Consider the following 21974-nt stretch of genomic DNA (forward strand, 5'->3'; position numbering starts at 1 on the left):
TTTTTGTGGCCCAATGAATGTGCATGCACATGCTGCATCACACATGCTTTTCATGCTAGTGAACTGTATGAACTGGACCTCTTGTACCCAGAACATTAGAAGCCCTCACTACAAACTGGATAATTCTCATTCATCATCCAAAAATTTATACGCAATTTATAAAACAGTGGGGAGTGACCCCTACAATATATCCCACAGCATACACCTTTATTGTTTTTACCTGCTGAGTGTAACGATTTATCTGAGATTGTGCTGTAGGAGACAGCTCTATATCCTCTGCTCCATAGATTTTCTGTGCTATCATTCTTATTTTTTCAACAATGGGAAGCTGTGGAAACAAAGAAGATGACAGAATGTTAACACACATTGCCAAGAGTCTTAAGACACTCTCCTGATAATTATTTCAAGATAATTATTTCAACATTTTATATTTGCCCAAGAAAATGTGCATAATTCAATGCTAATACAGTGATACCTTGGGTTACAAACACTTCAGGTTACAGACCCCACTAACCCAGAAGTAGTACCTCGGGTTAAGAACTTTACCTCAGGATGAGGACAGAAATTGCATGCCAGCAGCAGCGGGAGGCCCCATTAGCTAAAGTGGTACCTCAGGTTCAGAACGGTTTCAGGTTAAGAACGGACCTCCGGAATGAATTAAGTTCGTAAGCAGATTTACCACTGTATTCCAGAAAATTGTTTTCTAATGATCCGTAGCACTGAATTTGCCTTTTTTTCCACAAGCTGCTGCACACTGGGGTGACATCTTCATCAAACTAACTACTACAATCTCAAGGTCTCATCCCAGGTCAGTCTCCACCAGTTCAAACCCCTTAAGAATATATGTGAATTTAAGTCTTGTTGCCCTGGCATGCATAACTTTACACTGATTTGCATTTGCCATTTTGTCCACCGATTCATTGGGTTTGAAGAGGTTTTTCTAGAACTCTTCACAATCTCTTGTTGATTTAATGACCCTGAACAATGTAGGACCATCAACAAACTTGGTCACCTCACTCACCGCTAACTCTAGATTGTTTATGAACAAGTGAAAAACTTCAAGGCCTCTGGTCTTTCTTCTTATGGTTCATCTTTAAAATAGACTTAGGACAGGACAGCCCTCTAAAGAGAGGACTCTCCTCTGCTTGTAATGCTGCCTGTAAGGCCTTCTTAGCTAGACTGGCTTACAACAGCTGTGGTTAAGCAAGTGTAAGGTAATTTTAACTCATATATATTTAACTATATATAGTATTTTATTATATAGGTACTTCCTCTTTATTGCAAGTTTGTCAACCACTTTGAAATGAACTGGGATAGAAATGAGAATAAATACCCCCCCCCCACAGGAAAAGAGGATAAAAGGATGAATGAAAAATCTGAACACAGGTAGGAGTTAACACAAGTAAGGCTCCTCTTTCCCCGCCCCCTGGCCACGTAACAGCAGTTACCTCAGCTACATTTCATTTCGTGATTAAGGAGACGCTATAGTGAAAGCCTGATCCTCATAGCAGAGGGGATTTTACAGCAGGATGCCTTTGAAATCAATAGTGCATTGATCAAACTGTGACCAACTCATGCTGCACAAGCTTTGATTGCTGCACTTATGCCTGTAAAGCACTTACAGGATCCCTTCGATTAAAAGTACCAAAGAAACATAATGCTTCATTGCTTTCCTGTAAAATGACAGGGCTTAACCTGATCATTATCCAATTTGAGAAGAAACCTCATTATCACATTGCTTTTCAACAAACAGAGAAATTCCCACCCCCTCCTCAAACATGCATTCAAATAAAAAACACAAAATTGCTTAAAGAAATACCCGTGGAAGCATCAGATAATTTCCCTCTCTTTGTGTTCATTTTTGATTCACATCCTATCCTCTCCATTTATCTTTACCTGCTGTGTGTCACTATGCTGGCAAGGCCTGTCAGCAATGCCGAGGGTAATGGATTGACCATTGTCAGCATTGCTGCCAATGAGGAATTTCCCCCAAAACAAATACCAGCTTCAGAAGAGGAATTTTCTCAGGAGAAGAGCAGGGAAAGGGTTAAATTGTTCCTCTACTCCTGCTCTGATACCATTAGGGAACACACGAGTCTAGCAGATGCAATTTGCTCTGAAGCAAAGATGCACTTAACTTCTTATGTTTTTTGGCTCAAAGAGGAGGAGGATAATTAAACTCACTCAGAAATATTTTCCTTTTCTTCTGTGAACTTGAAATTGTGTCTCTTGGAAGAGTTGTCACTTTCAAGTATGCTGAAAGATGCAAGGTTTGAGAATATTCTTTAAATTGACCCTTTTAAATCCAATAACTTGATCTAATTTTTTTTAGGGCTGAGCAAAGTGTTTGGAAGTAAACACTTTGGGCTCTAAGAGGGACCTTTGGGAAGCCCAAAACGTTTCTCAGAAACAGACCTTTTGCACACTGGCTTAACTACCCTAATTGTGGGCAGCTCTCACTTTAGCACTTTTGTTTGTTTCTTTGGGGGCGAAGGAGTTAAAAATCAGTTTCCCTAGTAATTATGAGGTTGTCTTGTAGTCAAATCTAACACGTCAAATGACAACACTGTCACGGGCAATTTTTTTAACAAACAAAATCATGTTGAAGCAGCAGGTAATTGGGTTCAGGAAGGAACCAAAAGTGAAAAGGCTTATTTTACTGAACAAAAATATTTGTAAAATGTGTCCCCTATTTCATCTCAGCCTCTGTAATCCATATACCGTATTTTTCGCTCTATAAGACGCACCAGACCACAAGACGCACCTACTTTTTGGAGGAGGAAAACTAGGAAAAAAATATTCTGAATCTCAGAAGCCAGAACAGCAAGAGGGATCGCTGCGCAGTGAAAGCAGCAATCCCTCTTGCTGTTCTGGCTTCTGTGATAGCTGCACAGCCTGCATTCGCTCCATAAGACGCACACACATTTCCCCTTACTTTTTAGAAGGGAAAAAGTGAGTCTTATAGAGCAAAAAATACGGTAGTTTAAGAAACTGCTCCTAATACTTAACCCTATGTCTGCCTGAAGATCTTAAGATATCTTATTGATAATAATCTTATTGCACTGCTTTGTGTTGAAAATAAGCAATTGATGTCATTTTAAATACTATCACCTGCATTTATAAATAGCTGGACACAAATATGGCTCATCAAAATCTAGTTCATGAGTTACCAATAAAGATCTTACTAGCATCCCCATATAAAAGTCTACATACGGTAATTGTTACCACTGTTGTAATAGAGTCAGAAGTGTTTTTGGGATCCCAGTAAGAGGACACATTACTTCTTACTAAACCACTATTCATATAGAGTTGAGGCCTAGAACCTCAAACTACAGCCAGCCACCTTCACAGTACCTACAACAACCAGGGGGATCTTTTTCCCCATGCAGCCTCTGGGAGGAAGATGGGCCTTCCTACAAAGGTTAGCTCTTTACAGAGGCACCGCAAGGTGGGTGCCAATCCGAGGAAGGCGACAAAATGCTGTGTGGCAGTCAATGGCTTCCCGCTGCCGAAATGGTTTGCTCTCAGGCTCCTCGTCACAAGGCACACAATCCCCCCCCAAAAAGCTCCACAACTTTGGCTCTGCAAAAAAAGCAAAAAAGCTCCACAACTTTGGTCCCCCCCCCCAAAAAAAGTGAAATAAAGTCAAACCATTGTTGCAGGCAAAAAAATTCAATGGGGGGCGGTGACAAAAAATTTTCTGCACTGGGTACCATCTAACCTTGCTCCACCACTGGCTCTTTACTTACTCCAGTTCTAGGCCATGTATTTTAGCACAATCCCAGATGGGATAATTGTATTTCTTCCTACACCAGAAAAGTGTCCCTGCTTTCTTTTGATTTTACAGATCTGTTGTTGCCACACCTCTCTCTTGAAAGACAATGGAGTGCACTTCCAGGGATGAAGTTAAACCACTGGAGAATCACAGCGCCTGCTGTGGCTGCAGAGACCAGTCACTTGTAACTGCTGCCTCCCATGTTGTTTTTGCTGCATGAGCAGCACCAAAGTGCCCACGCCTGGGCAGTGTGTTTGGAGGTCCTGGACTGCCCTTACAAATCTAACTTGTAAATATAAAATCTGTCAGTGGAGACTACAACAAGCCATGAGTAGCACAAATAAAACCAGCTCAGGGAATAAACTAGAACTGGCATTTCTAAGCTTTGTTCTTTACATGGTAACTATAGGAAATGTGCTTAATGAAATCCATGCCTCAAGACATTTTTTGAATCACAAGTTACGTGCTTATTGTGGTTAAACTGGATAGGCTGGTGTCACATGCTGGATTTCAGGCATTTTCAGGGATGCCATCAAGTACAGTACAATATAATGAATGTCTGAGATAATACCTCATGAATAGCTTGGATATAAATCCTGGCAACCTGGACCCAAGGAGAGTATTCCAGCTGGCAGAGTTTGCCATCGTAAAATTGTGACTCTTGTTACAATACCTCCATGTCAGCTGTCATTGCGAATGAAGGGGAAGAAATGCAAAACATCCTCATTAATGTAACTTTTGATTGCACTCTGGATACAGCCAAGAACGAAAAGTTGTAAGGAAAGAAAACATTCCACTGTCTTTTCTCAGAAAGCTCCTACTTGTAGTTCAGAGTTCCTTGCTGCTCTACTGTCTACTTTGCAAAACTTTTAAAATATATATATATGAGAAATTTGCCAAAATCTTCCTGATAAAAGTAGTCACATAAGGGTGATTAGGCTTAAATTATATTTGATTCCAATCTCTACGATAAAATATTTAGAGCCGAGCAAGTTAACAAATAAATAAAAAAATCTAAATGGGTGATGGTCAACTCAACTTAGCTACAGGTCAGATACAGCTCCAAAATCACATTATATAGCCCTAATGGCCCTACCAGTTTTTAAACCATCTTTGGCAATAACTTTAATCAACTTTAGGATACTAAAATACATGTCAATGCAGAAAACAAACCTCTAAAGGATTAAGGAATACTGCTTCTTCTGCTGTAAATAAAGCCTAGGGGCTGCCAGCTGGTAGAAATGGCAGTAGGATTGAAGGATCTCCACCCACAAATATAGAAGGCATTTGGGTCAAGGGATCACTAGCCACAGGTGGTACAGAATATGACCTTAAACCCCAGGGACTCATGGTGCCAGATTCACAACTGGAACTGTCAGAAATAGGAGGAACTGAACTTAAGCAAGCTTATATACACTATGGATGAAGCCGGGAACTTCGGTCCCTTCTGTTGGGTATCAATGAAGATACATTGAAGGATCTCCACCCACAAATATAGAAGGCATTTGGGTCAAGGGATCACTAGCCACAGGTGGTACAGAATATGACCTTAAACCCCAGGGACTCATGGTGCCAGATTCACAACTGGAACTGTCAGAAATAGGAGGAACTGAACTTAAGCAAGCTTATATACACTATGGATGAAGCCGGGAACTTCGGTCCCTTCTGTTGGGTATCAATGAAGATACATCTAAATTAGAAAAACATTAGGTCCAAACCCATGGTGATCAGTGACAACATTACAGACAAGTCCGCATAACAGGGCTTGCTAAACCTCTGTAAGGAATATGAATCACAGAAAGGCAAACAACCCTCTGCTGCAGTTGGAGTTGCATGGACGACTGCAGCTATGTGGTTTCAAACAAACACCACTTTGAGAGAAGAACTTGCAAAATCTGAATCAGATAGGACTGAAGAAGTGCAAAACATATTAAATCTCAGGTTGCTGATGCTAGCATGCTTCAGGTATGCACTACAGTGGTACCTCAGGTTACAGACACTTCAGGTTACATACGCTTCAGGTTACAGACTCTGCTAACCCAGAAATAGTACCTCAGGTTAAGAGCTTTGCTTCAGGATGAGAACAGAAATCCTGCTCCGGCAGCGCAGCAGCAGCAGCAGGCCCAGTTAGCTAAAGTGGTGCTTCAGGTTAAGTACAGTTTCAGTTTAAGAATGGACCTCCAGAATGAATTAAGTTCTCAGCCCGAGGTACCACTGTACTGAAAAATGGGCCAAATTATGCCACGTTTGCCAAGCTTATAAACAGTGAAAGGTTATAAGCCTCAACTAAACAAGTGCCTGTCCAACAAGGATTAGTTAAATAACTGACTCTTAAAAGTCAGCTCTGTGGCACCAGCTACTGACTGTAAACAGCATGAGCAACAAATTAAATAACGTGAACAGAACAGGCAGTCAGATCAGTACAAATTGCTAGCATCACTCAAGACCAATTCATTTAAAACAAAACAAAATGTTACTGAACATATGACCTAGTAATTGGAGTCAGACTGTGCTGATAAAAATTGGCCTTATATTTAATGTCCACATAAATACATTTTGCAGTTTGTTTTTAAAGAGATGGTGAGCACCACCAGTTTTAAAACAAAACTATAAACTATCAAGTCCCAACACAACAAAAACTTTTCACAATGCCCCTACCTCTATGCTGCTTGGAGACTATGATATTTTACAATCTTTGCCCATAAGAAAAAGTTTACATGCTCAGGCAGCTCACAACATAAAAATACAAAATAAAAACACAAACTACATTTTTTTTTAAACAAGATCAAGAACAAAACAAACCAATAACACCCCCCACTCACACAAACACATTTTAAACGACATAGAATATTAATCAACCAAAGGTCTGGTTGAAGAGAAACATGCTACAAAACTGTTCTTCATTTGGCCTTGAGCCAAAGAATTTGGAAGTGAGGTTATGATGTGTACCTTCAGCAAATGTAACCAGTTGGGCACAATTTACAACTAAAAAATGTAAAACAAAACTTACCCTTTCTATTACAGTCTAACAGAATTCTCTGTCCATTGTGAATATGAACCTTTACAGTATTTACTCGTGTTACAATGTTTTATACTCAGCCTTCCCTCAGAAGCCCACCGCAGCTATGGACCAGAAAAAGGCATTTTCTGTACAAAGATGACCCAAAGGCAGCAGCAGCATGTGTGAATGTACCCAGTGACTGAAAACTGTGAGACGCTGTACAGCTACAACAGTTTATAAATTCTGGATTAAGGCTTTAGACTCTTCTGCAAGCGTAAAAGGAGTGTTTTAGTGAAACAGAACCAGGCTGGCAAGAGTGGTTTCCAGCAGTGGCAGAGCTAACTGCTCCGGCACCTGGAGTGGCAAGCAGCGCTGGGGATGCGCATCCGGGGTGTGTGTGTGTGTACATGTGCGCGCGCTGCCCACGGTGAGCGTCCCGGGGCGGTGGCAATGTCACCCCCCTCAGGATGACACCCGGGGCGGTCCGCACCCACCTTGCTCCACCTCTGCTTTTTGGCTCCCCTTTTTATCACCCTGTGAGCTTTCAAGCCCACAACAGCCACAGAGATGAACACAAAGATATAGCAGCCATATTTCATAACTGGAATAAGCATTGACTTCATGTTGGGTAGACCTGGTCTAAGTCACTTGCGAGATTTCCATGGCTAGACAAATCCACTGTCTACTTTGCTATAGTAAATGTGTGTTTTAAAACCAAACCTTTATTATGATTCAGTACATTGTATCCTGAAATCAATTGGGGTAACTAAAAAAAAAACAACCAAAAAATGTTATGCAAAACTGTCAGTCTTTCACATGACACTTCTTGAAAGATCCTGCAGCATTCAGTTCAGTTGGACTTAATTTGAACCTGGGTATAAAGGTAAAGGTAAAGGTACCCCTGCCCGTACGGGCCAGTCTTGACAGACTCTGGGGTTGTGCGCCCATCTCACTTAAGAGGCCAGGGGCCAGCGCTGTCCGGAGACACTTCCGGGTCACGTGGCCAGCGTGACATCGCTGCTCTGGCGAGCCAGAGTCGCACACGGAAACGCCGTTTACCTTCCCGCTGGTAAGCGGTCCCTATTTATCTACTTGCACCCGGAGGTGCTTTCGAACTGCTAGGTTGGCAGGCGCTGGGACCGAGCAGCGGGAGCGCACCCCGCCGCAGGGTTTCGAACCGCCGACCTTTCGATCGGCAAGTCCTAGGCGTTGAGGCTTTAACCCATAGCGCCACCTGCGTCCCTCCAGAACCTGGGTATAGTGGTGCTTAAATCTGACATTGACCACATGGCACAGCTCCCTTTAGATTCATGGTGAAAATGGAACACGTGCATCCTGACCATCAGGATCAGGTGTGCTTCAGCCCAGAGGTGGAAAGTGATTCAGCCAGCCGTGCCCTGTTCTCCCTCTCTCAGACTCTTTACACAGGTGATGGTGTTGTGAATGAAATTAATGAAAGCTTTGCAGTCCAGGATGTTTATATCCTATAGTGAGTGGATGGGTATCCTAAAAAAAAAAAGTACCTGCCCTGCCCTGGGACATTTTGTGAGGTCCAGATTATGTGTTATACTATCAGACTGGATGCCCAGGAGAAATATGCTATCTACATGCAATACAGAATTTACTATGGTGACAGGTAACAGCTATACACCCCAAAGGACGCAGGCATAGCATTCTCCCCGTGCAGGATGTATTCTATCTTGTTTCAAAGAGCTGCTTACATAAGAATTTGCTGTGTAACACAATGGCTACTACTTATACTGTTCATCCCTACATTGGACAAAATAAAGTTGCCAGTATATGTCCAATATGTGAGGAGTGCTATGTATACATTCAAAGGAGCTAGACAAATTAAACTGACAGAATATATTTTAATACACTAGGGCTGCCTAAAGAGTCCCGGAAAAGTATATCTCAATGTGGTTTGATGCAAGTTTTGTATTGTTGGAAACATGACAGAAGAATAACAGACTTTTTCATTATTAATTCCTTAATTTAGGAAACTGTGCTGTGGTTTTTAAGTGTTGTATAAATTTATTTGTAGCAAAATACCAGGGCCTTTCTTCCAGTGGAAGTGTTTTGTGAAATCTATACTACGAAACTGTCAATGTAAGCTTATATTGAACATGACACAAGGTACCATGAGGGTCAAATTACAAGCATATTTGCCTATGCCTCAGTAGCTCTGGTGCTGCTTTGAGGAACAACAGATCCCTTCCAGTTTTGCTATGAAGCACGTAGCCTGACTGAGACTAATACTTTAAGAACAGTATAACTCATGTGTTTCTTCCCATGTGTATGCAGAGTGTTGAAATATGCTCATTCAAAACTGCCAGCTGTTGGATCAATGTACAGAATTTACCCCTTGATTACACCCTAAGCAACAACTTAGGATGCAAAAAGTGACAGTAAATCACATTCATCAGTGAAGTAACAATGAAAATCGTGTTGAAAAATATCAGCTGTAATTTTGTTATTTTGGGGAAAATTCACTCTGGGAGAGGTGCCTATGAAGACACATTTATCCTTAATAATTCGCCTTTAGCTAAAACCCAGGGAAAGTTGGCGATCAGCTCATCCTGGGCTATAGGGCAATTTTATCTGGTCTCACATTCAGCCGTACCAAAGCTAAAGTTAAAGCGTGGCTCACAGTTTCACTCACAAAAAGAGAGAGGAAAGATTTTTTTATTCCCATTATGTACGAAAGAGAAACCTTGCACTTTCAAATGTTATAAGACTCTGTCAGATGTTAACTCAGAGTGGATGCTTGAATGTTGTCCCCCCCCCATACATTCCTTTACATACTCATGCTTTCCCACTCCTCTTCTCATGGGTGGTGTTCGATTTTTACTCAGAGTAGACCCACTGAAATTGATGACTAAGTTGGGTCCATTAATATCAGTGGGTCTACCCTGAGTACCTAACTGAATACCATTCCATGTGTACAAAGTGAATAGACATTGTTTTCAGCCACATAAATATCTTCTTTCTCAGCTTTTATACACCATGGAGGAAGACAGAAACAAGGAACCGTGGGCAGAAGCATGTGTGGGGAGCAATGTCTGAATAACCTCATAATGCGACCTGTGTTCAGTGTCATGTGATTAAAAAGATTTAAAATAAGCCTTCTGTTTTGTTTTTAATCTTTTAACATCATGAGAACAAATCTTTGGATTTGTTATTAGTAATATTTTCATATTATATATATATATATAGCCTTGAGCTTTAGGGATCAGTACTTCTTCATTTCTACACACTGGGAGAAATAATAAATAACCAAGCCCCAGCTAAATGAAGCCATCTATATCTTCCTCAAATCTATTGTGAGGAACATAGCCAAGACAAAATGCATAGTTCAAGGTGCTTTGGATTAATATGGCTTGGTGCTAAAATAGCAGCTGACTCTGCACATTTCATCTTTCATTACTTTTTCTTGTTCCGTTCCCATTACCCTTTCCTAAATCTGTTTGTAATTTCAGCCTTCTCTTTTGATTCCACAAGTTCAGTGGATGACAGAGGGCAATTCCTAAACTCAAAGCACCCTCCTTAGCTAGATTGCTATAGGACAGAATTGGCGGCCTAATGTAGGGAAGAAAATGTTCACTTAAAAGTTTAAACTGTTATGCGAATCTACACCTCCATCTGTGGCCATACGAGATTTGTTTTCATCTTCCCAACATGGAGCCACTTCCCACCCCATGTTTGAGAACATGAAAGGAACGGAAAATATTTAATAAAAACAAATATTAAAAGTGCCATGCTGTCACGTGGGATGGGCGGAGTGTGCAAATAAGAAAGGGACAAAGCTAGCTTTCAAACTCATCACTTTTTTTAAAAAAAAGATCAGGCAAAAAGCACATCCAGATTTTGTTTGAAAGAAACGCACATTAGGGGGTATTGTACACTTCACTGTATTTATGAATGCTTTCAAGTGCCATGCTGACAGATGTGATTTCTTGGAGGGGGTGGGGAAAGAAGCAGGGTGGCCTACACTTCAAATTAATATGATTTGAAGGAGCAAAGAGGAGCAAAGAAGCTTTATTTGTCTCCCCACTGTGACCATGCATGAGCAACATCTGTAACAGGGGTAGCCAATGTTGTGCCCTCTAGACGTTGGATTACAACTCCCATTAGCCTCCACCAGCATGGCCAATGGCAAGGAGTGATAGGTGTTGTAGTCCAATAACATTTGGAAGCACCATGTTGGCTATCCCTGCTCTATAAGGACCAAAACCTCAGTGCACAAGCGTAAAATGACATCCTTGGGTCACAGCCAAACACATATCTATAATTCCAACAACATCAGATGCTGACTTAATATCCTGATTAGTTAACTGAGATCAAGCCAGAATTCCCTGGTATGGATGTCACAGGGGACTATGGCTTAATACAAGTACCAAAGTCAATGCAAGAGGAAGGAGAATTCAGTCCTCGGACCATGTGGTGAAGGATGGGCTATAAATGTCTATAAATAAATAAAACAGATGGTTGTTTCTTAAAGGCCCTAGCTTGGCCACTTTGTTTTGCATAGGCTAGCCCAGGAATTCCTCTGCAGTTTGTATTCTCCCTTCATATCCCAAATGATCAAAATCTTAGGTAAAGGTAAAGGTAAAGGTACTCCTGCCCGTACGGGCCAGTCTTGACAGACTCTGGGGTTGTGCGCCCATCTCACTTAAGAGGCCAGGGGCCAGCGCTGTTCGGAGACACTTCCGGGTCACGTGGCCAGCGTGACATCGCTGCTCTGGCGAGCCAGAGCCGCACACGGAAACGCCGTTTACCTTCCCGCTAGTAAGTGGTCCCTATTTATCTACTTGCACCCGAGGGTGCTTTCGAACTGCTAGGTTGGCAGGCGCTGGGACCGAGCAGCGGGAGCGCACCCCGCCGCGGGGATTCGAACCGCCGACCTTTCGATCGGCAAGCCCTAGGCGCTGAGGCTTTTACCCACAGTGTCAAAATCTTAGCATTTATTAATTTCTATGGTTTAAGGGGGTCCTCCTCCCAAATCTACACCATTATTGATTATTGCTGAAATTTATATCTTACCCTTTCTCTTGGATGAGCCAATATCACTAATACAACCAGGCAAAAACTTTCCTGTTTCCCACAGGCTTTTGGCCCTAAGTTTGAAGAGTTTTAAGTATTTGTGGCCACATTTAGTGGGGCAGCATCTCCAAAACCACTCTTTTTTTATTTGTATAGATGTGTTTTTTGTTTTTTATTGATTGTGCTTAATTTAAATGGTTTTAGTATTTCCAGTGTGTCTGGAAAGCCCCTGGAATCGTTTCCATTAGCAAAGTGGCTCATGAATAATAATAACAAACATTTAAAAAAGCATTCTAAAAGCAGTTTAAATCATTCAACCCAGTGATTTCAGGGTTGTCAGAAATCCTTATGTCCATCAGGGTTTGGCTCCTGATCTACAAACCCTGTATCTGTACCGTATTTGAAACTGCTTCAGTGTTGTTACTAGAGTTGTACCTTGGTTCTCGAACAGAATGTGTTCTGGGAGTCCATTCAACTCCCGGAACCATTCGAAAACCAAGGAGCGTCCTGCAGCCAATCAGAAGCTGCAGAAGCCATGCCAGATGTTTGGCTACTGAAAATCGTTCAAAAACTGGAACACTCACTTCCAGGTTTCGATTGTTCGGGAGCCGATTTGTTCGGAATCCAAGGCGTTTGAGATCCAAGGTACGACTATTAGATTATTATTATTTTTGTCCACCTTTCATCCTAAAGTCCTAGGGAAGGTTCCAGCAACTCAAATAATATAAATTTAAATCAACTGAAATAAATAAAACAGATGAAATATTTTTGAAGCAGAGACCCATGTTTAGAAGCAGCCGCCCTGTGTTCAGTATAAACATTCTCAAGTATTGAACAGGGGGAGATAATTATGCAACTTTGTAGAACTCGGTTGTGCACAACTCTTATTGGCATGTGTCCAAGTAGTTCTACACTTTTTTTAATCAAATTAATAAAGCAAAAAACAGGCTGTCTCATTTGGGGAAGGGCCATAGTTCAATGGTAGAGCATCTGCTCTGCATGCAGAAGGTCCCAGGCTCAATGTTTGGCACCGTCAACAGGACTGGGAAAGGCTCCCTGTCTAAAATTTTGGAGAGCCACAACCTGTCAATGAGGACAATACTGAGCTAGACAGACCAATGGTCTGACTTCATATAAGGCAGCTATGTTCCTATATACATGTACATGCAGCCTTTAAAAAACAAAGTGCCTGCCTGAAGCTCACAGAGGAACCAGCATTTGATTTACTGGTATGCGTATCTGTCAATCAAATTGTGAAGTGAGGAAAAAGCTAGGCTCATTCCATTGCTGAGGGACATGCTGCAGGCTCTCTTTTTAATTATGTCTGTCTTCACCCAAGTTGATGTGGTGAGAGACGGCTTGTGTCATGTTTTCTGTACTTTGATTTCTTAAGAGGAGAAATATGTAGTTCTGACAAAAAAATCTCTAGTCAGCAGAAATCTCCAAGAGCAAATGGGATTTCGGCTGGCCGCAAGTTGTGAGCAATAGGAACCTTACACTACAATCTTGTAGCGCAAAGGTAGGGGAACTTTTTCAGCATTCCCTTCTGGGCGGCCACATGGCGGTAGTGGGCAAGGCCATGGGCAAAAGTAGGTGGAACAAGGAGTATTCTAGCTGATACTAAAAAACAACAACCCCAAATCCTGTGAAATACAGATTGCTTCATACAGAATTCAGATGGCTTTTGTGGGCAATTCTCTTTAACAATGGGAAAGAAATAATAAACAACACAGAGTCAAACCATTTAGATGGGTTCTTGTGTGAAGACAAACACTGTTAATATTGCAAACTTCTCTGTGGTCTTCTCAAAGCCGCTTGCCGCCTGTCTGCATTTTTGCAAAAATCCCTTGTGTAATTCCCAATCCCACAATTTATTTGGATATCTTTAGCTTCACCTTATTTCTTAGTATTTCAGCCCCTTGACAAACGATGTAAGGCTTTTCACATCTCACTCACGCTCTCAAATCAGGGCACTGTTGTTTCTTCACACCACATTCAAACTATGCCAGAAATTTAATTACTAATCTTGATGCTAATTAACTTGCTTACATCAGCTGACAACGCACTGGTAAATCTAGTGCTGTACGCTCACTAGTATAAAATGGTAGGATTTAGAAGAAGAAGAAACAGAAAGCAACTGCATAAAATGGAATTAAATTTAAGACTGACTGTTTTAAAGGGCAATAATCTGGAGAAATCCAACAATAAACAAATGTTCAACATGTACTTACTTCTTAATTATTATTTTAAATATCCACTCCTCCTTAAAAAGCAAAGATTGGCTTCCACTAGTCTCCTTAGGCAATCATCAGCTCTCCTTCTCTCCCCCCCCCACCCCCGACAGCTTACTTTCACAAATACTGCAACATCAGATGCTCCCAGACAGATTAAAGATTTGAGCTAAGGAATATCCTATTAGGCAGAGGCATATGAATTAAAATGGGACGCGGGTGGCACTGTGGTCTAAACCACTGAGCCTCTTGGGTGTGCCAATCAGAAGGTCGGCAGTTCAAATCTGCACGATGGGGTGAGCTCCCATTGCTCTGCTCCAGCTTCTGCCAACCTAACAGTTCGAAAGCATACCAGTGCAAGTAGATAAGTAGGTACTGCTGTAGCAGGAAGGTATATGGCGTTTCCGTGTGCTCTGGCTTCTGTCACGGTGTTCCGTTGCACCAGAAGTGGTTTAGTTATGCTGGTCACATGACCTAGAAAGCTGTCTGTGGACAAATGCCGGCTCCCTCAGCCTGAAGCGAGTTGCCTTTGACCGGACTTAACTGTCCAGGGGTCCTTTACCTTACCTTTTTACCTTATGAATTAAAAGGGTTGCATGTGTGCTAGATCCTGAGTTAGATATTAAAACAGAGCACAATTCAAAACAATGCATATAGAATTTGGATTCCATCATATATATTTGAACCTAATCATTTTCAAAGTGTGCAGAGTAAGAACACTTGTAACAGGACATGTTTGAATTAGAAGTTTTACAAAAACCACCAACATACATATGATCCCAACAGGAGTAATGTGTACACCTAAAGATTCAGACTGAACAACTACAACTTCCACTATGTGGAAATAAATGCACATACCACAAAGAAATTGGTTGGATCTTTTGCTTACCTTCAGGTCATAGAGATATCTGAAGCTATTCTGCTGATTAGCAGCTCTTCTTACAGCCTGAGCCAGTTCCACAGCTCCTCTGCCCCCATATGACCAGTGACTGCATGGCACTGCATCAGAAGCTCCAGACTGCTTGGCAATCTCACAGACTAAATCAATCTCAGCAGGAGAGTCCGTACTGCCAACAAAACAATCATTTCATTTGCAACTTTATTTAGCAGTCAAATTTGCTAAGTGGCTCTCCATACTAATGTACTTAGGGACAACAGCAGTTCATTAGATAAGAGTCAGGATGGAGAGCCTGTAGCCCTATAGATATTTTTGGTAGACTCCAAGTCCCATCAGCCACAGGCAGCATGGCCAATGGTTAGGGATGATGGGAGTTGTAGTACACCAATATCCGTAGGGCCACAGGTTCCCCTTTGCCTGGGTAAGAGAATTATACAAAATATCTAAGCAAAATGTCTATACAAATTTAGCACTATTCACAGTTTTAACTTAGGCAAGACTAAAAACAATATGGCTTTATACACCATAGGTGCAAGGTCCAAAGTCCATTCACCACTGACTCCTACAAAATTGAACGTGGTAACTGGCACTGGGTTACTGAAGAGATGAGAAAACTGGTTTCTCCTCCTTCCATGGGTGCTGCTACATATCAACTTAGCTACCTCTATTACTTTTTTAGTCTCTAGTTGCAATCAGCAGCCACTCTGGAGGAAGGGCTCACGAGGCAGAGGAGCAGGGATAGCTGCAGACCTCAAAGTACTGAGGTGGCTGTGGAAGGTACACATAGAAATACCTCACTAACTTAAAATGAATTCAAATATCCAGGGCCTGGTTTGCTGCACCCAAGGGTACTAAAGGAGCTTGTGGATATAATTTTAGAACCTCTGTCTATAATCTTTGAGAATTCTTGGAGAACAAGTGAGGTCCCTACAGTCTGGAGGTGGGCAAATGTTATCCCCATTTTTAAAAAGGGTAAAGAAAGAAGACCCAGGTAATGGATTTCTAAAGACCCATAAGACCCAGCATGGATTTCTAAAAAACAAGTCTTACCTGAAAACATTGAGAGCCACTACAACTGGAACACCAAACTGCTGGGCAATTTCAATTTGTTTCCGTAAGTTGCTGCAGCCATCAGATACCAGCTTGAGATTCTGGTGGACAGAGAACAAAAAGTCGATATAAATTTAACTGCAATAAAAATACTTTTCACTTATCATTCAATGCTTTTTTTTTTTTTACTAAAGCCAGATGGTACAGTGAATTTCTCCTCAAGATTATCATATTAAGAGTTCTTAACCGTCCTTCATTCTAAGCCCCCAGGGTGGGTTGCAACAATGTAATAATTCAGTATTAAAATCAGTTAAAACAACTTACACTCAAGACGAATTTGGCAGCAGCATGGCAAACAAATAGACAGTCCTACTAACCATGAAAATGATGCCTATCATGCACTATGTCTGTGGATTAATAAAAACAAGCTCCTGGAAGTTGTATAGGCCACAGCCAAGTTTCCCCAGTTCTAACCCACAGCTCCACCTAAAGGGTTTATATGGTAAACAGGATTAAATAAAGAGATTTCTGCTCATCTCCCAAAGGTTGCAATCCTATGCAGTAAGCCTACTACTGAACAGAAATGCATAGCATTGTGGTTCTTATTAACTGTATTCCATACTGCTTAGAAAACTCTGTTCAACATGTGACTAGTTCAAGGAAGCTCAAATCTGGACAGAATCATGAAATCCAGTCTTCTGAAAAATCTTTCAAGCCTATTATGTCTGAGATTCAAAACTAATTTTGGGCACTGCTAATCCATAGATCTCAAGATCTTTACTTGTAGAACTGGTATGGTTGATGAGTGAATCCACATCTGCAGTTCACATGGGGCTGTTGGTGGTGCACGATGTTACCAGAACAATGAGATTCTTGTTGCTTCTAACTTTTCCGGAAGCACCCCTCAAAAAAGGTTTTACATACACATCCCCTCCAGTCTTGAGATGCACATAGGATTTCAGGACAAAGACTAGGTGATTACCAAGAGATATTTTTTTAAAGGATGTTTTGAGAAAGGGAAGCCAAAGAGGATATTGAAATGTGGATGTGGGAAACCGTTAACACTTTATGAAGTGCATATGCAAGAGAGAGAGCAAAGGCAGAGGACACTCCTTCCAGCGCTGCTGTTTAAGGGAATCCTGATGGATCTTGGGGCTACCAGAATTCTAGATCCTGCTGTTAGTGTAGGATTATCAAACTGGTCACAGAGTCACTCAGTGTAAAACTACAGTACAGTATATGCATAACCTATGGTCAGAATATTTGTGGCATGAGCTTTGAGCTTTGTGGCCGGAAGTCTACTTCCATCAAAACCATGAAGCAATAAAAAAGTGGTTTTTTTGGGGGGAGAAACTAACCAAATAAAAATGCAAGAGGTGCAGATTGTAGCATCCTTGTTTCTTAAGCAAGAGTTATAGAAACAACGTGCATTTATTAGCTCACTGAAACACAATTTGTTGCACAATTTGTTAATGCTACAGAAAGGTCTGGACAATCGCTTTGCTTTTTCTTATGGAAAATATATGAAGTCCTGTGCATTCAGTTATCATAATGAAGGAAAATGAATTTTTGTTGCAAAGTATTTGGTTACATCTATTTTTATAATCATTTATATCCCACTTCTGTAGCCCAGCAAGAGTGTTCAGACACAACTAGGTGACTAACAAATACAACAGAAATGCCAAAAGCATATAAAAACTTGGGGATTTTCTAAATTAAGAGTGGTAAACAAACAAACAAACAACAGAAATAGGAATATAGGGAGCTGCCTTATACCACTGGTCCATCTTTCTCAGTACTGTCTACACCGATTGGCAGCAACTCTATGGGATTTCAGGAAGGGAGCCTTCCCCAGTTCTGCCTGGAGATGCTGGGGATTGATCCTGGGACCTTCTGCTTGCAAGGCCGATGCTCTACCACTGAGCTACGACCCTTCCCCTCCGTCCAGGAGTCTAGTCTTTGTAAATGTCAAATTTAATTCCTCTGTTACCTTGACTGCCTACAAAGTGACAATGAAATATTTAACTCTTACCTCCTCTGTATATTCTTTCTTAAGAGGGGCACCAGCTGTCACCTAAGATAACAAACAAGTAGTTAAACAATGGTCATAGAACAGACCTGTCCAAAGAGGTTGCTTCATGTAATCTTATTTTGATACCTTTCTAAAAAGCAGCGAGGGTCAGCATTTAACAGTATCAACAATGGGAATATTAGAATTTCACATTGCTTCTTTCATTAATTATAGTATCTACACAAGCAGATTATTGATGTTGTAGTGTGATTTGGCAACATCTAGTATTCTTCAAGCCAGCACTAGCTAAACAATGTCAGATTCGAGCCCCGAGTTCATTTTTAGCTTTACTAAGTTTTACTAAAATGTTCATGCTTCCATTTTGAAACTGAAGTTACATTGCATCAGCCACTGCTGGAGGAAAATGTGGCCTGTGAGGAGAGGTTGTAGGGGAAACTCTGCAAATAGGGGGAAGGGTTAAGCTTTTCCCCTGCAAAAGCCTCCATCCCTGTGTTCACACCATTCATCTCAGAAACTCCCATAACATGTTCAAATAACATGCTGTTTCAGGCACATTTTAAGACACTTAAGGTGACTGTGAACCTTTAAAAAAAATAATGATGAAACAAATATGGACCACCTATTGCTTGTCATTTTTACCATGCTATATAAGAAATTGTTCCCCGCTAATGCCCCAATGCCAGATGAAGGCTGCAGAGAGCTGCAGCCTATCCAACAACCACAACCATTGTTACACACTTTAGCACATGACTTAGGCAATGCTCAGCATTCTATCCCATTAATTTGCCAAGACTACCACCTGAATGCTAGCTGGTGTTGGCTTCTAGTAGGGGGGGTGGATGAAGCAATAACCAGGGAGAAAAGGTGGAGGAGTTGGATGTTGCTGGCAACATGATAAGGAGAGGGTGAGAAAGTGGAGAATCAGAGGAGGAGCTTATGGAGGGGAGGGGTTTGCTAGAAAACCTCACTGAAAGGTACAATTGGGGGCAGGGTTTATTGGGTTTGCCTCTTGAATAGGAGTTGTCAGGAAATGTAACCACTGTCCCACTTCCCACTTTGAAATCTTATTCCTTGACAAATCTCAAACAACCCTGTTGCTTGAAAATAATTATTTTAAAAGTTCAAGTCTGCGAAGCTACATTTGGCAGTTCTTCAGAGTGGAAAGCCAAAAGCACAACACTAACAAAGTAAATTGATTCCAGTTCCTGAAAACCAGCAGCCCAGCATAAATATGAAGAACACCTCAACTAGAAAAGTTAAGGAAGGGAAGTGAGCTAGAAATATTCAAGGGGGTGGAAATCTATTTACATTCTAATTTGTGAATTATATGGCTTGGTGCTTTCCTTGCTTACAGTGAATGCTTCATTTGACTAAGCGAAGAAGGTGAAACAAGTTTTAGATATTTCAGTGGCCGTGCTCAGCCTGCACACAGCTATTCCAAAGAAGCAGTCTTATTTCAACCCAAGTTCTCAGACAAGTAAATACATCCCCTTCAATTGGGGGTTGGGGATGGTTGGGTGCAAAAGCACTGGTCATTGTTACCCAGTCGACAGGTATCTGCAGCTGGATGATGAGAAGAGTTTAATAAATAATATTATGACTGTATTCCAAAACATACTCACATAGCAGTAGGTGTCATTGAGATCAATGGGGCTTTACTTCTGAGTAAACATGGTTAGGCTCATGCTGTAGGTAAGAGAGCGAGTTTGCAAAGTATTAAGCAGAAAAAGTAGTTTGCAGAAGAATCTGAAAGGTGGAATCAGGACATGCATTCTGTGAGAGAGTTTCAGTGTAACATGAAATGGTGCATCTGCTACTTTAGGAAGAAAGGCTGCCAGAGTGAGCATGGAAGATGAAGAGCCAGGAAAGGCAAAGGCAAGAATCTGGTGAATGCGAAGGCAAACTGCAGACAGGCTGAATGTGGGCCATTGCTCACAATGTGATCATAGCAGCGACCACACAATCTTGGAAGCAAAAATTCTGCACAGAGGTTAAGATAGTTGAAGTGGGACCAGTAAATGTTTACAAACAAATAGCAATGGCCCCAGGGAAGTGGTTGCAAAAGCCCAGGAAAAAGATAGGAAGTCCAGCTCTAGCAAGGAATTAAAGTTAAGAAAAAGAGGGCGGAAAGTGACAAAGTAGATGAAAGCCAGACTGCATGCTTGGGTGACAGGATAAGGGAAGGGAAAGTACTCCAAGAACTCGAGAGGCAGGAGAGGGAGATTTGGTTGTAATACATCTGCCTTGAGTACTGCTGTGATCAGGATCAAAAGAAGACAAAGAAATGGGGGCAAGCTCAGCACTTTCATTTCCAGGGATTTTTAGTAACCCCACTTCATTATATTCAGCTGGTCTTAAATGTACTTAACAGTAACTAGATTCTAGAGGATATCCCTAGTTAGTAGTTCAGGACTGAGGAAATGGCAGAAACAGAGCAGAGTGGGTAGCAGTTCAGACTAGAGGACACAGTGGATGGTCATGCTTAGAGAAACCTTAGTGAAATCAGTGGGATGCCCATTGATTTAATTGGGTCTGCTTCTAAGCACGACAATACTCAATTGTAACCCCATTTACCTGGGAGTAAGCCCCACTGAATTTGATAGGACCTATTTCTTAGTAGGCATGGTTAGGATTGTGCTGTAACTCTGGATGTAACCCTGTGAGTTTAGCCATGGCATTTCAAAGGCCAGTACTCGCGTGTAAAAAAAAGAGAGAGAGAAAGAGTGGGGGAGAAGAAAAATTCCAAACAGACCTAATTCTCCTTGCTAAATTTTTAGTCCTTTTTAGAGCTATCCTCTTTAATACATCTTAATCCAACAAGCAACACAGATAATGCCACATCTACATGATGAAAGACAGTGAAATGAGAGTCTTTGTTAAATTAGCTTACATTGAGAACTATTCCAGCAATTCTGAAATTAAAGCGTTTATACATATTTCAAATGATAAGGGGCTTTCTCAGGCTTAGGGAGTTCTAAAGATTTATCATTTGTTTTATGAGATAGGTACAGAAACTTACATTTGGCCCACCTCCATGCATCTTCAAAGCCCGCACTGTAGCAACAAGCACAACCACACTGGGAACCAGGCCAGAAGCTCTGCATTTGATGTTGAAGAATTTCTCCATCCCAATATCAGCACCAAAACCAGCTTCAGTTGCTGTTAGGAACAAGGGGTTAGTTAAGAGGGATGAGAGAGTCAATTTGGCAGTCACTAAACACCTAGTGTACACAAACAGAGCTCCATATGTGATGGGGCTTCTTCCTTCTCTTTTAGGAGTGGTGAGATGCTTTGCATATATGTGGGGCTGCTATTGGTTCAGAGTTTTGAGCTGGTTCAAAACACTGAGGCTAGACTGTTGGTGGGGACAGGCTATTGCCAGCACATAACTCTGGTGCTCAAAAGCTTGCACTATCCTGCCCACACATTTCTGGGTCAAGTTAAATGTTCTTCCATTAATTTGCAATGCCCTTTTATAATTTGGGTCTAGGAGACCTTAGGACCTCCTAATCCCTTAGATCTCTACTTGATCACTGAGGTCTTCAGCTGAGCCACTGTTTGTGGTCTGCCATGGCTCAGATGCTCAGCTCATATCCACCAGGAGTTATATGTTCAGTATTGCAGTATTTTGTGGAACTCCCTCCTGTTGACCTTCCAGTGCTTACTGAAGACTTTTATTTCAGCAGGCTTTTAAAGTGAATTCTGATTTTTAGTTTTATTTCATTTTTAGTTTCATTGTATTAGGTCTCCTGTACACTGTTTAGAGATTACTGTAATTAAATGATAGACAAAGAGTTTAAATAAATGTATAGTCATGCAATCTGTTGCAACAAACTTATAATTAATGGAAATTCTATAATTATATGTAATTAAGGGCAGGATTCACCTAACTAGCCCCATCAGCAGAAGATCTGTGAACGGACTTCTGTTTGCACAACGGGGCT

General features: G+C 41.3%; 1 protein-coding gene and 1 long non-coding RNA gene across 3 annotated transcripts in view; one reads left to right on the plus strand and one right to left on the minus strand.

The window, feature by feature from the left end:
• The window catches only part of LOC307213569, a 29127-nt gene extending 24983 nt beyond the window's left edge, over positions 1–4144 (plus strand). The window contains exons 4-6 of one of the 2 annotated variants that reach the window (XR_013837564.1): positions 745–812; positions 1265–1386; positions 3848–4144. This is a non-coding gene — a long non-coding RNA (uncharacterized lncRNA). The remainder of the gene's footprint in view (positions 1–744; positions 813–1264; positions 1387–3847) is intronic. The other variant, XR_013837565.1, reaches the window with a different exon arrangement.
• MTHFD1L (methylenetetrahydrofolate dehydrogenase (NADP+ dependent) 1 like) overlaps positions 1–21974 on the minus strand; it is a 114081-nt gene that overhangs the window by 26647 nt on the left and 65460 nt on the right. Inside the window, exons 21-25 of the mRNA XM_079971512.1 lie at positions 21050–21189; positions 18031–18072; positions 15999–16099; positions 14940–15117; positions 221–328 (exon numbers count right to left, since the gene is read on the minus strand). Coding sequence (XP_079827638.1) covers positions 221–328; positions 14940–15117; positions 15999–16099; positions 18031–18072; positions 21050–21189 — 569 coding nt within the window. The remainder of the gene's footprint in view (positions 1–220; positions 329–14939; positions 15118–15998; positions 16100–18030; positions 18073–21049; positions 21190–21974) is intronic.

Source organism: Podarcis cretensis (genome assembly GCF_951804945.1).
Source record: "Podarcis cretensis genome assembly, chromosome: 3".
In the NCBI taxonomy this organism is placed as follows: Eukaryota; Metazoa; Chordata; class Lepidosauria; order Squamata; family Lacertidae; genus Podarcis; species Podarcis cretensis.